Source organism: Neolamprologus brichardi, chromosome 1, assembly GCF_056152115.1.
Source record: "Neolamprologus brichardi isolate AB-2024 chromosome 1, ASM5615211v1, whole genome shotgun sequence".
In the NCBI taxonomy this organism is placed as follows: domain Eukaryota; kingdom Metazoa; phylum Chordata; class Actinopteri; order Cichliformes; family Cichlidae; genus Neolamprologus; species Neolamprologus brichardi.
In genome coordinates this window covers 29,279,739-29,293,031 of record NC_142104.1, presented here as the reverse complement: position 1 = coordinate 29,293,031, position 13,293 = coordinate 29,279,739, and the positions used below count along the sequence as shown (strand labels likewise).

Sequence of the window (13,293 nt, the reverse complement as noted above, 5' to 3'; positions counted from 1 at the left end):
CTTCGACAATGTACCGTTTTCACTTTCATCACTTTGTACATTTTCACTCTCATCTGGAGCTGCAGGGTGGCACAAGACAACAAAAAAAGACAGAAACACATTTGAGTGTCATGAAATGTTTGTAGAAGAAAAGTGACCCTTGTGGAAAATGTGTGAGGTCGGCTGTATGTCCTGCACCACATGTAAAGCTGCCTGTGAGCCAGTTAGTGATATGAATGTACACATCTGTGTCCCCAGCTATGCCAGACACACCCCTTAGTCTTTGATCACCATCACCAGCTGATGTGGGGTTAGTGACAGTGGAAAACAGCTGATTTTAGACAATCGTTTGGTGGACAAGCAACTATATCCAGTACCCAACAGACAAAATTGTATATGACAGTGGAGCAATGTGCTATTGCTATAAAAAAAAGTGGTGGAAACCTGGAGGTGTTGCTTCCATCACCAAAGTTCGCTGACAGAGCAAGATAAAAATGCAGTTCTTTGCATGCCTTTTACTAGCACAGTGTAAGAATACAAGTGAAGAGCATGCAAGACAGGAACAAACACATGCAGGTGCATTAAGAGAAAAAGGGGAGGCAGAGAGAGTAGAGACCAACAAGCATCTAACAAGCATCACCTAAATCAAATCACAACGCAGGAATGGTGCCTCTTTATGTTTGTATATTCTTATTGGTATCGTTTGGCTTTACTTGGCCTAGAAAAGTAGTAAATGTTGGTCGGTCCTCTCCCTATAGTTTCCCCTAGTCATGGTATCAGATGAAAGTAGGAGGAGTTATTGTATTGGCAGCCTTACTGTACTTCTCCTCTTTGCATCTCTGCAGGATCTCTAAGCTTCTCTGATGCACAGGGTGATGCAGAAAGCTAAAACTATCCGTACTTTTCAATACTGCACAGGGAGCAGCGTCATCATGCCCTTGGAGAAGCAAAACAAGAGAAAAAAAAGGAGAGAAGACAGAAAAATACACAAGGAAAGAAAGAGAGAGAGAGAGAGAGAAATGACAGATTAGACAGCGAAGAAGATGAGATCAAGAAATTCAGTCGTCTACTGGAGAGATACCTGTGCAAGAGAAGATGATTGACATTCAAAACTGACGTTGGCGGCAGCAGTAGAGAGACCTGTCTTTATATAGGTGTTTGCCCCCCAAAGGTATTTCTATACATCGTCTTCTAGTGGTTTATCCAGTGAACATATTCTATTATAAGATAGCAGTAGCATTCAAGTTTATAATTTTAGAACAAAACTGCGTCTGTATAGAGATGGTTTAGAAGACATGTACAAGATTCCTTTGGGTGACACAATATCTTTAGTTTAGCTGAAAAGATTTCTAAAAGATATCTAAAGACAAGTGAAAGATATCTAACTTCTAAAAGAAAAATCTAGTCCACATTACAACATCTACGCTTCATGTGAAGGAAGGATGGAGAGGATGCAGAGCAAAAGTCCGATTCATACGCCGGCAGGACGGAAAGAACATCTGTTTGCAACATCTACTGCATCTGAAGTACAGCTAGAGCAAATTCTAAGGGAAAAGAAGGCATTCACAGAAAGCCAAAGCTGAGAGAGAGAGAGAGACAGAGCAAGAGCTACTGTCATTACACTGCAAAACTACCAGCACTTTGCACACATAGACTACAGAACAGTGACTGCATAGTGAATCCAAAACCTGGCTGAGATAAACATAATGAACCGAGACGCACAGCAAGTTGGCGTATAGTACAGTATGTAGTAGCAACGTTTATCTAAACTGTGAGCTATGGAGCATTTCCTAAAGTACAAATGAAGCATGAGCAGGTGCCCTGACACTGTAAGACAGATGCATAGATTTTGATTCTGATGACATTATGTTTTATAAGCTTTCTTGTGCTTTGCTAAGGTTTACCTCTCAGTCTGGAACATCTCTTCCCTTCACAGAGCATACTTTCCCTCACTGCTAGAGGTTAGTGAGCTAACTATAGGGTATGTCAACCATTAATGCATTGGTGTGGGTTCTTACCTGTGTGTTTCTTGTGCGTGTGTCTCTTTCCAGCCTGCCTGAAAGCCACCAGGGCCCTGAAGTATGCGCGGAGCACTGCCCAGCGGAAAGTTGCTGACGGATCGATGCCGATAAGCCCGCAGATGAAGGCGTTCTTGCTGCTCTTTAGCAAAGCTACGATGTCCGGGCGCATGTGGTCTGTGTTCTTCTCCCTGAAATCCTGCGTGTGTGTGTGTGCGTGAGATAAATATATAAACACAACACTGTTCAGAAGTATTATGTAGATTAGTGCTACAGCTCCTGCCTTAGCACTTACATTCTTGTTGTGAAGGTCACACATGTAAAGAAAAAAAAATACTGGCTGGACAGACTTGGATTCTTAAGAGAGCGAAGATGGCACTGACCTTGACTCCGTACTTGACCTTGCCAGCATAGTGTCGGATAATAAAGGCGGGCTCCATGACAGCAGGGAACTCGATGTAGCTGTTTCCTTCATGCTGTCGCTTGAACTTATCCAACAAAGTCTGGTTGGTGGCTTGAGGGAAACTGGGAAAGGAAACAAAGAAACATATGCTTTGAAGAAAAACGGGTTTTACATTTGTTTTTAATATCAAAACACCTCAAGAAAGGAAACTCGAGAATGACGCTCTTGATGAAGTTGATTCAAGACGCCAACTATGTCTTAATGCTGTAACACGAATCACACAGAAAATGTCCAACAGATTTCTGATGTTATCCACACAGAACATGATGAATTCAAGATATTATTTTTTTTCACCACTCTGTGTGTAGTTGCTACAACTGTATTATATTATAGCAGAGCATAGCGGTGGAAACGTGGGAAGCCAATATCATCTGATCTGTAACCACTTTTGACATTTTAACCTCGCTTGCCACAGGTTGAAGATTATCCTTTTAGGCCGACTTCAGTTCATATATATGTCTACAGTGCGTCAGTATCAAGAGCCAGCAATTTTGCAGAAAATCAACAGCTTACAGGAAGAGGAGCGAGGGGAAGAATGAGACACCAGGGGTTTTGGAACAGGGTGAAACCTGAGCTATGAAAACAGAGCAGCTAAAGAGTCACTGGCTTCCAGCTTTGTCTAAGAGGAGGAATTTGATTTAATGTCCAAATGGAGAATAAAGGGAGTTAAAGAAGGAAATATTACTTGTAAAATAGTCACAGTAAAGCCATGTACCAGAAAACACCATATTTCATTAAAGTTTAGCAGGTATAGATTATGGACAACTCCATCTTGCTTAACAATTTAGAGAAATCTGACAAAATGTAAGTGTATTTGTCTGAAAAGTGTTAATGTTCTTATAAAGTGTAGTAGGAATCACACTCAGAATCTTGCACAATGTTTTCCAATTGAGCATAAAAGAAAAATTGTCCACTCATAAGGACAGGAGAGATGCAGTGATGTTAGCATTTGCTGTGAGTGGTCCTTCAGACAAACAAGAGTCTGTTAGGTACTCCGATTTATTTCTGTCCATCTCTAGGTTGCTGTTTGTGTGTCACATAGTAATTTCCCAACACAAAACTAGTTCCTCTGTCTGTGTCGACAGTTCTGTGTTTCGCCACAATACCAAAACTACAAGCTCGAGGAGGCCGAGAAGGGATTGTGCATTTTTCACAGCTGTTTTATTTCATGCTAATATAAAACCTGTGCAGAGGACACTGTCCAGCTGTGGAAGCACTGCAGCTGGAACTCTGCAACAGTGCGGAAACACTTTAGGTTCAGTGCCTCGCTGATTTTAGTATTTCAAGGACAAAACAGATCAACGTGAGAAGGCAGGGGGAGGAGGGTATCAAACACCACGGAGATCCCAAGCTGTAATGAAACCAGCGATTTTTCAGTTGCAGAATAACACCTGCCAATTTGAACTCGTCACCTGTACTCAGCACCTGCTGAATTATCAGGTAGTTTACTACAGCAAAGCTAAACTGAATTTCTAAAGAAGTAAACCAGTCAAACTGGTAGGGAGACATAAATACTCACTTGCACTCTTCATCCAGTAGGTGGAACAGCGCTGTGGGCTTCTTGCTGATCAGGTTGATGCAGCCTGTGTTGTCGATGTAGTCTATGTTTCGCCAGCTGATGCCCTCTGCCCTGTATTCCTCCTGCAGGGTCACATCATGTACAAACAGAGCTTCAAGAAAAATTTACTTCACAGGACTGGAATCTGATGAACGTCTTCTTTAAGGCAATAAAAGTCACCAGCTTGCTGTATTAAAATACTAAAGCGTTTGGGTATAACATTAAAAATATATGTATTGGTGTTGTCCTTTAATGCACTGAAGCTGTTGAGAAGCACAGACGCTCTGTTATAGTGGGTTTACACTGCATGTGACATTACCGACAGCATCACAAACGCTCATAAAATAAATAAATGAATAAAAATCATTAACAACATACAATCAAAAGCAGAGAACCAGTCCAGGGCTGATTAGGCTGTTTTAAATCTTACAGTCAGAGTGGCTATAGTTTGTATGCATGGTCGCCTGGCCTGCTGGTTTAATAATGAAAGAATCATTCGGAGTATTTATCAGTATTACTTCCTTATACATGTTATTTTCCTGTGTTCCTGGGAAAGATTTAACCAATAAAGACCTTAATCCAGCAGAGCTTTAATAAAAAAATCTCTTTCTCTTGTGTAATCTCTTGTTAGCCTAAAGTCTGGAGGAAAAATATGCAACTAATTACTGCTGTTTACTGTTAGTTCACTGGAAGAATATTTCAAGAAGGAAGCCAAACTTACTCGGAACAAAGTAAAGTAAACCTGAAAGGCGAAGTTTTGTTTTACGCTGCAATTCAACTGAGCAAACGGCTGTACGGTTATTGCTTCTGGTCATACGCACAGAAAAATGTCATATGATTAACAGACACAGACAACGTCTAATGAGAAGTTTCTGACAGCAGAAAACACACCAGATTAAAATTCGACCGATCTCACATTCAAGGTCATCTTCTCAGGCATGTCCTAACAGCTACTTTTACTGCCTGGAAGCCCCTTTCTGACCACCTGCACTATGTGCCCTCCATACTTTCAGTCGAAGATTCCACAGCTTTCGACCCCAAAGGCGGCGTGTCAGGTGACTGGGAGCATGCTCGTCATTTTTTCCAGAATCCACAAGATTGTTCACATTGAATCCGTCCCTCGTCATGAGACGCCACTGTGAGCTCTAGTATAATGCACTGGGGCCTCTGAGAGTGAACATTTTATCTGATGTGCATTTGTGCCTGTGACAGTTTTCACTCATCACCTGGGCTGTGTGCCAGATTTGGCCCACTCAGTCAGTCAGAACATTTCCCAACCAAATAATGTGACAAATTCCATTTATCTCTTATAACAGCTGCTTTTGTTGAGTACAATACTAAAGCCAGGACTTTAATCTCTTAAGACTGCACACACTCAGGTGACAAAGTGTGTGTCTGTGTAATCCCGTATATTGCCACATACTCGGCTCTTAAATAAACACAGGTGAGTTGACTCAACTCTTTGGTAATTGCTGAGTTTTGGTCTATGGGGGTGCTATTTCTAACTTTGTCATATTGTCTGGAATAAGGTAACTCCCACTACCCACGTGCCTTTAAGTCATCTTCCCATAAAAACTATGATTCACTTTTATTTTGTCTGTATCACTAAAAACCCATAAAATGTATCCGGAAGATGCAGAATCAGCTTCTTTGTCGTGTTTCTACTGAGAACTGTCAGGCTGTCATACAGTTACTCTTTCATTACATTAACTCAACCACCATTAAAAATAAAAAGTTATTTCTTTATACATTTGGTGTACAAGTTTCATCTTTACGAATAAAGACACACACACAAAAAAAACACCAAACAAAAAACAACCAATATTTTCTTGACATATGTGTTTTCTTTGAATGGAACAAAACGTGAAAACAAATAAAAGAAATATCCACTGACAGAGTTCTAAAAAGAGGGATATTTAGGACATATTATGACCAGTTTATTGGGGATGACAGACTGGTATTTTCTCAATAACGGGGGAACACAAAAGAATGTGTGGTTAGGCCACAGGAATCCTCTAAAGTGTTCAACACCACTTTCATCATTTAGTCTAAAGAACAAAGTCTGCTGCCCGTTTTATAATATCCAATGTAATAATGTTAAACAGTTCACATCATGTCCAATTCACATTTTCTCCTTTGTGGGTAAAGTCTTGCTGGTTATTCCATTTATTTGCCGTCACAGTTGCCATGAATAAATATTTCAACTACAAGTACAGTTAGCGACTGATTGTTAGTGAGTGACTAGATGACGAAGTGATTTGGTGCAACAAGACAGGCATTACTGACTTATTTAACCCCTATCTGCTCCAACAGAGTGACTCAGTGGTTGACAGATGCATAGAAATATACACTGGAACTGTAGCTGAGGGGATGAAACACCAGTTACAGTAGGCATACTTCCTCTGGTTGAAGTATGCCTGCTCTTGGTCACCCTGCCATCCCGGCTGAATCATGTCAAGGGATTTTCAGACTGCCTATGTTTTGTTCACTTTTACACACAATAATTTCACAAACCTGTTAAAGAGCACGTGGGTAGTATAAGGGTCAATATATTGTGAAGTGGTGCGTCAGGGCTGGCATTTTATATGCTATGTTTCTGCCAAAATATACATAATACAGTCATTGCCACAGATATAATCTGGTATACCACCAAGTGTTGGAAAGTAGAGTAAAGCTGAGCAATGGCAGCAATGTGCCAATCCATGCACAGGCTGCAAGCTTTACCCAGCAGGAAGTGGCTGGACACTTTCTGTCACGTTCTGTCATTTCAGCACGGCATAGTGTGGAGCCACATGGTATTACATCACATGGTCTGTAAGTTAGCAGGTATATTTAAAATTCCATAAAGTCACACTCATGCAGGGCTGGACTGAACATTTTCCCATTTTCCAGGTAAAAATTCACACAAGGTAAAAGGACATTTTGTGGAATTAATATATATACACATATATACATATATATATGTATATATTTTTTTCAAACATGTTCAAACCCAAATAAGATATTAAATTGTTCCAGTTCTTACATTTCTTTAGGAAATGGAAGAAAGGGGGAACGGATGGCATCAAAACTGTGATGGCTGCATGCAACCACACAATTGAGATACTTAGGTAATATTCATTTGGTCTTTTGTCTTACGTTTACGTTATGCTCTAAAGCTTCTGTGATCATAAGTTAACTAATTTGATATTTTGAGTTTACCTGTAATGCATGACAGCACTAAGCTATAGCCCAAATGGTGGCATAGACTTTGCTTTGCATTGTTTGTTATTTTATATGGGTATATGTTATATTAATTATATTTCTGCTCTTTCTGAGTTACCTGACCTCCGCTCCAGTCCTTCCTGGTTTGGCTGAAAGAGGGGGCTGAGGGTGGAGCTGGTTTAAATGCAGAAGCCAATAAAGTGGACTGGACCATCTATGTTGATCATGCAGGGGGAATGGGGTTCTTCTTGAATGATGGTTAGCTGTTATCTCTTTAGTTTTCACCTTTGGTGTATATAATGGTTTATTCATTTGCTATATAACTGGAGCTGTTTCTCATTTGGGCAGGTCAGTTTGTTGAGTTATGTTTTTGTAAAGTGACTTTTGAGTAGCGTTCTGTTAAGTTAACCTCTTTTATGGGTCCACTTGGTTCTTAAAAGCTTTATTTTTGTTATTTTGAATTTTTTGTAATCATCTTGTCCTTTTTGGGGTATAATAAAACCCATTTTTTTGAAGATTACATTTGTGCCTGTGTGTTCCTGGCTGCTTGGATCATGACAAAAACAATAAAGGAAATCCAGAAGGACAGCCAGAGAAATATCCAAGCAACACCAAAAAAACCCTACATAAGCTATTTAACCACAAAATACTACTTTTCCAGAATGAAACACAAACACCGAGGTTGAGGCTCTCAGGCTGGAATTAATGGCAACTGATTTTCCTTGAGATTTGAGGGTTCATGCAGTAACCAGTAGCACAGGAAGCACTGTGGGATTATGAGGAATAACAAACACTGAACGCTGTCTCAGGGTCTTATTAAAAAGAAGTCACATATTATAAGACAGTGATGTTAAGCATGCCTAAAAAAATATGAACTTCTCAAACACACCAAAGAGGCTGACCCCGGACTTATTACTGAAATATTCAGCCTCCTCTCATGGGGCTCTCAAAACTGATGCTGGGAGTAATGTTGCAAGCAGGCTACGTGAAATCACGCACACTTGGCGACATGTTGTTCCTTTAAAAATCTCTCAAACATTTGCTTTTGGGTCACCGAATAAGCCATCAGCAGAAAAACAACCATTTAATCTAACCTAATATAAAACGTGTTTGAAGCCCCCCTTTACACATTTTTTTAGACAACAGCAGGATGACTGCTAAAACAATTATGACACAGAGGTGGTTTGTGAATAACTGCCTTTGCGCAAAACAGTAATGACTAGATACAAAGACCTTCATGTGGTGTATTTCATGGTTTTCGAGCAGCCCCAGCCTCTCAAAACATGTCAGGGCAGGCAGCTGATCCTGTCAATCTCAGGGTAAACACACTATTTAACTTACAGGTAAACCTTACAGATCTCAACTTTAAAAAGGCCTTTGAAGTTAATCAGCTCACTTAAGAAAACATACATCCTCACTTGTGGTGGTCACAGGGTGGGGTGACGTTCATCTTTCTTAGCCCCTGTCGGACTAAGTGTTGAAGAACGTCTTGTGGTGTATGTGCACTTCCTTGTAAATGGCCACAATCAGAACTTAGTTGGACAGATAGAACAAAACGTACACAGCAGCTTAAAAGTTAAAGGATAGGGAAAGATGCGTGTCCTGCTTCGGTTTAACCAAAGACTCACCTGTTCAAGTTTGAAGATGTGCTGATTAAAGTAATGCTGGAGACGTTCGTTGGCAAAGTTGATGCAGAACTGTTCAAAGCTGTTGTTCTCGTAGTCTTCGAAACCGAATATGTCAAGGACTCCAATGGACAAGATCTGAAGAAGACACCAGCAGAAACAAATAAATGAAAAATAAAAACCGAATCTGTAATAAGAGTCATTATTGTTTTGAAAAACGACTACACTCATGCGCTTTTAATATTCTGTGTCATCTTACCTTGGTGGTTTCCATCAGGTCTTTGATGTTGAGCAGAGCGTGGTTGATCCTGAAGACAATCCAGTCAAACAGAGCACTGTACAGAGACTTGGCCATGGAGTCTCTCACTGTACCAGCCTAAAGGCAAACATACAGTATCACTGTAACATATCAGTCAACACCATTAAGAAGTGGAAAGCAGGAGCACCAGTTTCTATGTGCATGCACTCCTTAAAAAGAGATGCCAGTCAAGTTTTATTAAAAGTGAAGAAGAGGCGGTTTCTACTGGTAATTTGCATTAACTGTACTGATTTGATCCAAGTTGTTGGAGACCACGTTTCATATTTGTTCTCATGCAGTTTTGCCTCTTCTGTCTTCACAGCCATTACAGTATTCCTCAGTATTTCCCCCCAAACTCAGTGTGCCACACATCTGTTTTACACATTAGAGTTTGGCCTTGAATACCTCCCCTCTTAACACTGCACTTATTGTACAGGCCCAGGAGAATAAAATGAAAGAAGGTCTTTAAATACAGAAAATAAAGCTGATTTGTAATGGTCGAAATGTAAAATGGCCCTGTATGAACTGTGTTACCCGAATGTGAATCAGCATGTGGAGATGTGGTTGTATGTGGTTCTACTTTAAAAATCAACCACTTAATGCGTAAATCACATTCCTGCAGTCCTATCACACACACTTTTATTCTGAATTTTTGATGGAAAATATAAAACTGGATATCCTAAGATGGAAAAAGCAAATACCAAGGAGAGAAGAGACAGTGCTCCTATCCAAACACGTCTGACATCTCAACAAAAACATGTTGGTAGATTGCGCTGTGCAACAGCAGGGCGTCGCTGAGTCATTATAAATGTCATTAGAGAGGATTACACTCATCAGTTGCACTCTGATCTGTCAACTTGTGATAGATGGAGGTGCAGAAGTTCAGCTTTAAAGTCAAGGCCCAACAGAAATGTCAGCTGTTATAAGCCAAGCATGGACTTGATATATTTTTGACCTCACTGCTGGCAATACCAACATGATATTCGGGCAACAAGCATGAAATATTTGGATGAAAAACTAGTAATATTTTTATGTCACAGTTCCAATCACAATACTGGGGATTTAAAAGCTTGGATTGACTGACAAACAGAGTGATCAATTTTGTGTCTTCTTTCATAAAAGACAGGATTTTTTGTGCAAAAGCTTCCTTGTCAAATTATGAAGAAAAACGTTTTAATTCCTGTATCTGCTGGAAAGATTTTACCTCACTGCAGCAAAGAAGAGCCGCAGACTTCACAAAGAAAACAACCCACTGAGTGACTACTTCAACGCAAGAATCACGGGTTTCTAAACAGTTAAGCAGGATATTTTTAACATCCTCAGACAAAATATGTCTTCTATGTGTCAGGAGAGCCTATTGGGATCCTTGTACATACTTGTACGTACCATAGTCTAATAACCCAGAAGCTTTTCATCATTTAGAGGAAGCAGGGTTTAAAACATTCACTTGTCTCATAAATCTGACCAAATGGAGAAAACTCAGTACAGAAACACTCAGACTTCTTTGAGGTTTTCAACTGTCTGACTTCAGTTAACAGGCAATGGGATTGTTGAGACTGTTAGAGCAATATTTACTCAAAGACCACCCAGTGTGCTACCACAACAATCACTGTTTGTTCATATAAAATGACTCCTAAATATCCAGCGGGCCATTATGAGGTTGTTGCTGTTTTGGTGGGAATGTACAGCACAACACAGCACAGCACCGTCTTTTTGGAGAGTCTGTGGTAAAATACTGCTGAGACTGCTGCAGAAAATCTGTGCTGTAAAAAACAAAACAAAACAAAAAAATCATTTAACTCAAGTCACAGCCTGTGTGTGCGAGATCTGACATCAGCAAAGTATGAAATACTGAAGGCATCGTGATCATTTTTAAAGTCTGTGCATTACAGCATATGTAAACAAAAAATAATAAATGTATCGGGGGCTCTTTACACCCTGTATTCGTGTTGCTCCCTCGTCTCTTTCAGATGGCTCGCATCTGCAGACCATGATGTGTTTGTTTTCAGAGAGGAGGTCCCATGAAAACTCTAGAGGGACTTGAAATGCTTTCCCTTCCCTCTAAACAGACTGAAGGACTTTGTGCATGTGGGTTTGTGTAAGTGCGCACTGCTGTGACTCAGAGCCCTCACTTGACGCCACTAAACGAAGAAGCTGCAGAGAATCAAGAGTGAGCAGGAGGAGATCCGGTACTGGTGCGTGCTTTTCTGTAAACACAGCCAGGTCACACTGAAGAGCCACGGCTGCAGTGCCATTGTGTTCGGCCCGGATGTGAAAACACTCCAAAAACTACTTATACCTATGCGCCTTCAAATCTGGCATCATACTGAGTACATTGGTACGAATGCCAGAAAAAGCCAATCAAAACACACTGTAAATATTAATTGCCTACTAATTCACAACACATCAATCATGAGCCTGTGTTTACTTTCGCTCTGTGCTTCACACAAAGAGAATTTCAGACATGCAGCAACTGATCTCTACGATCGCTTGAAAAATGACCAAAAGTTCCATTCTGTTCCTGTCTCCGACTTCCTGCTCTCTACTATTTGACGTGGCTTCCATTAAAAATAGACTCTGTGCATATTTTTAGTAAGGCGCAGACCCGCTGAAATGCGCCGGTGGAATCACAAGAATTGTGGCCGCAATCAACTCTGGAATGCAACGCGGCTGCCCACTGCGCGATTTGGGCCTTCATTTGCCATCAGCATTAGCCCACCTACCTAAAGCAAGACAGCTCACACATCTGGATATGTTCAAAAGAGCCCATGTCACGAAGACAAAGGAACAGGCAGAAATCTGTGATGTGCAACAACCGAACGGGCTTCAAGTTGGCAGAAACATCTGCATTCCTGCTGCTCAGAGTAGATAGATGTTATTGTGGATGACTTATTAAGATTTTGTCGTACATTTTGATTTGCAGCTTTATTTATTTACTGTTTGAGAAGCCGAAAAGCAGCTTCAGTCTCACCTCAGCCAGCTTGTAGGGAACGATCAGCTTCTCTCCCACAGTAACCGTCTTCCGCGTTGTCAGGGCTTCAAACAGCATCTCTTCTTTTACCTAGAGATGATGGTGAGACACAAAAGTTCACTCATTCAACAGAAAGCTGAAACCCTTTTCAAGCTGCCCTTCACACCTGATTACGTTTAAACCGAAAATGTGCTTTTGTGTGTGTCTGTATGTGTATTAATATCTTTGTGGGGACCAAAAATTGGAAGTTTACTATACTTGTGGGGACCAACAACCCTTATGGACCCAAAATCCCAGTCCCCACAAGTCTGAAGGCATTTTTCAGACTCAAAATGTGGTTTTAGTGTCAGGGTTACAATTAGGTTATGGTTAGGTTTAGGGTTAGGCATTCAATTTTGATGGTTAGGGTTAGGGTAAGCAGATAGGGAAAGCATGTCAATGAGATGTCCCCACAGAGATATGAATATACGGTTGTGTGTGTGTCTTTATCCTGGCTTGAACAAATAGGAAGTGTATTTAGCAGTTTAAAATCATCCGCCTTTCACAATCTAGACATGTAATATGTAGAAATATATTTAGCATTGCCATCTACCTGCAGCAGTTCTGACACAACAGGTAGCACCTCTGGGTTAACAATGTCTATCTGGTCGTCCCTGTAAGGTTTCTTCTTGTAGCGGATGTTACCCAGGTGAAGAATGGCCGACAGCAGAGAGAAGATCCTAAACAACAGTTAGAGAGCATTCATGGGACACTGCAGTGGAAGTATATCATCTCAATCAGTGGAATCCATTGATTTTATTAGTAAAAGTTGGACTGAAATAATTACTTTACAGTACTGGTAGTGATGGTGGGAGCTGTGGTGGCCTGCAAAGCTATCATTTATAGCAGCGGTCCTCAACCCCCGGGCCTCGGACCGGTACCGGTCCGTGAGTCGTTTGGTATCGGGCCGCGAGAGTTGAGGCTCAGGTGTGAAATGTATAGTTTTCAGGGTTTTTATCGGTTTTCACCGTTATTTTGTTATCGTTTTTATCGTTAACTCAGTTTTCCTGGGTCTTTTCACGTGTGTTATGAATAAATCTTCTTTTTTTCGGTACCGGTACTAGTTTTATTTTGTTGTATTTATCCGCGACACCTCAAAGGCTGGTCCGTGAAAATATTGTCGGGCATAAACCGGTCC

At 40.7% G+C, this 13,293-nt stretch overlaps 1 protein-coding gene across 4 annotated transcripts in view; it reads right to left on the bottom strand.

Moving 5' to 3' along the window:
- Positions 1–13,293, bottom strand: part of myo9aa (myosin IXAa) — a 99,263-nt gene that overhangs the window by 26,326 nt on the left and 59,644 nt on the right. For 3 of the 4 annotated variants that reach the window (XM_087840654.1, XM_087840659.1, XM_087840662.1), the window contains exons 8-15: positions 12,709–12,835; positions 12,117–12,206; positions 9,107–9,223; positions 8,851–8,985; positions 3,980–4,101; positions 2,381–2,522; positions 1,998–2,196; positions 797–916 (exon numbers count right to left, since the gene is read on the bottom strand). In XM_087840654.1, the coding sequence (XP_087696780.1) occupies positions 797–916; positions 1,998–2,196; positions 2,381–2,522; positions 3,980–4,101; positions 8,851–8,985; positions 9,107–9,223; positions 12,117–12,206; positions 12,709–12,835 (1,052 nt within the window). Of the gene's footprint in view, positions 1–14; positions 60–796; positions 917–1,997; positions 2,197–2,380; positions 2,523–3,979; positions 4,102–8,850; positions 8,986–9,106; positions 9,224–12,116; positions 12,207–12,708; positions 12,836–13,293 lie in introns of all 4 variants that reach the window. The other variant, XM_087840650.1, reaches the window with a different exon arrangement.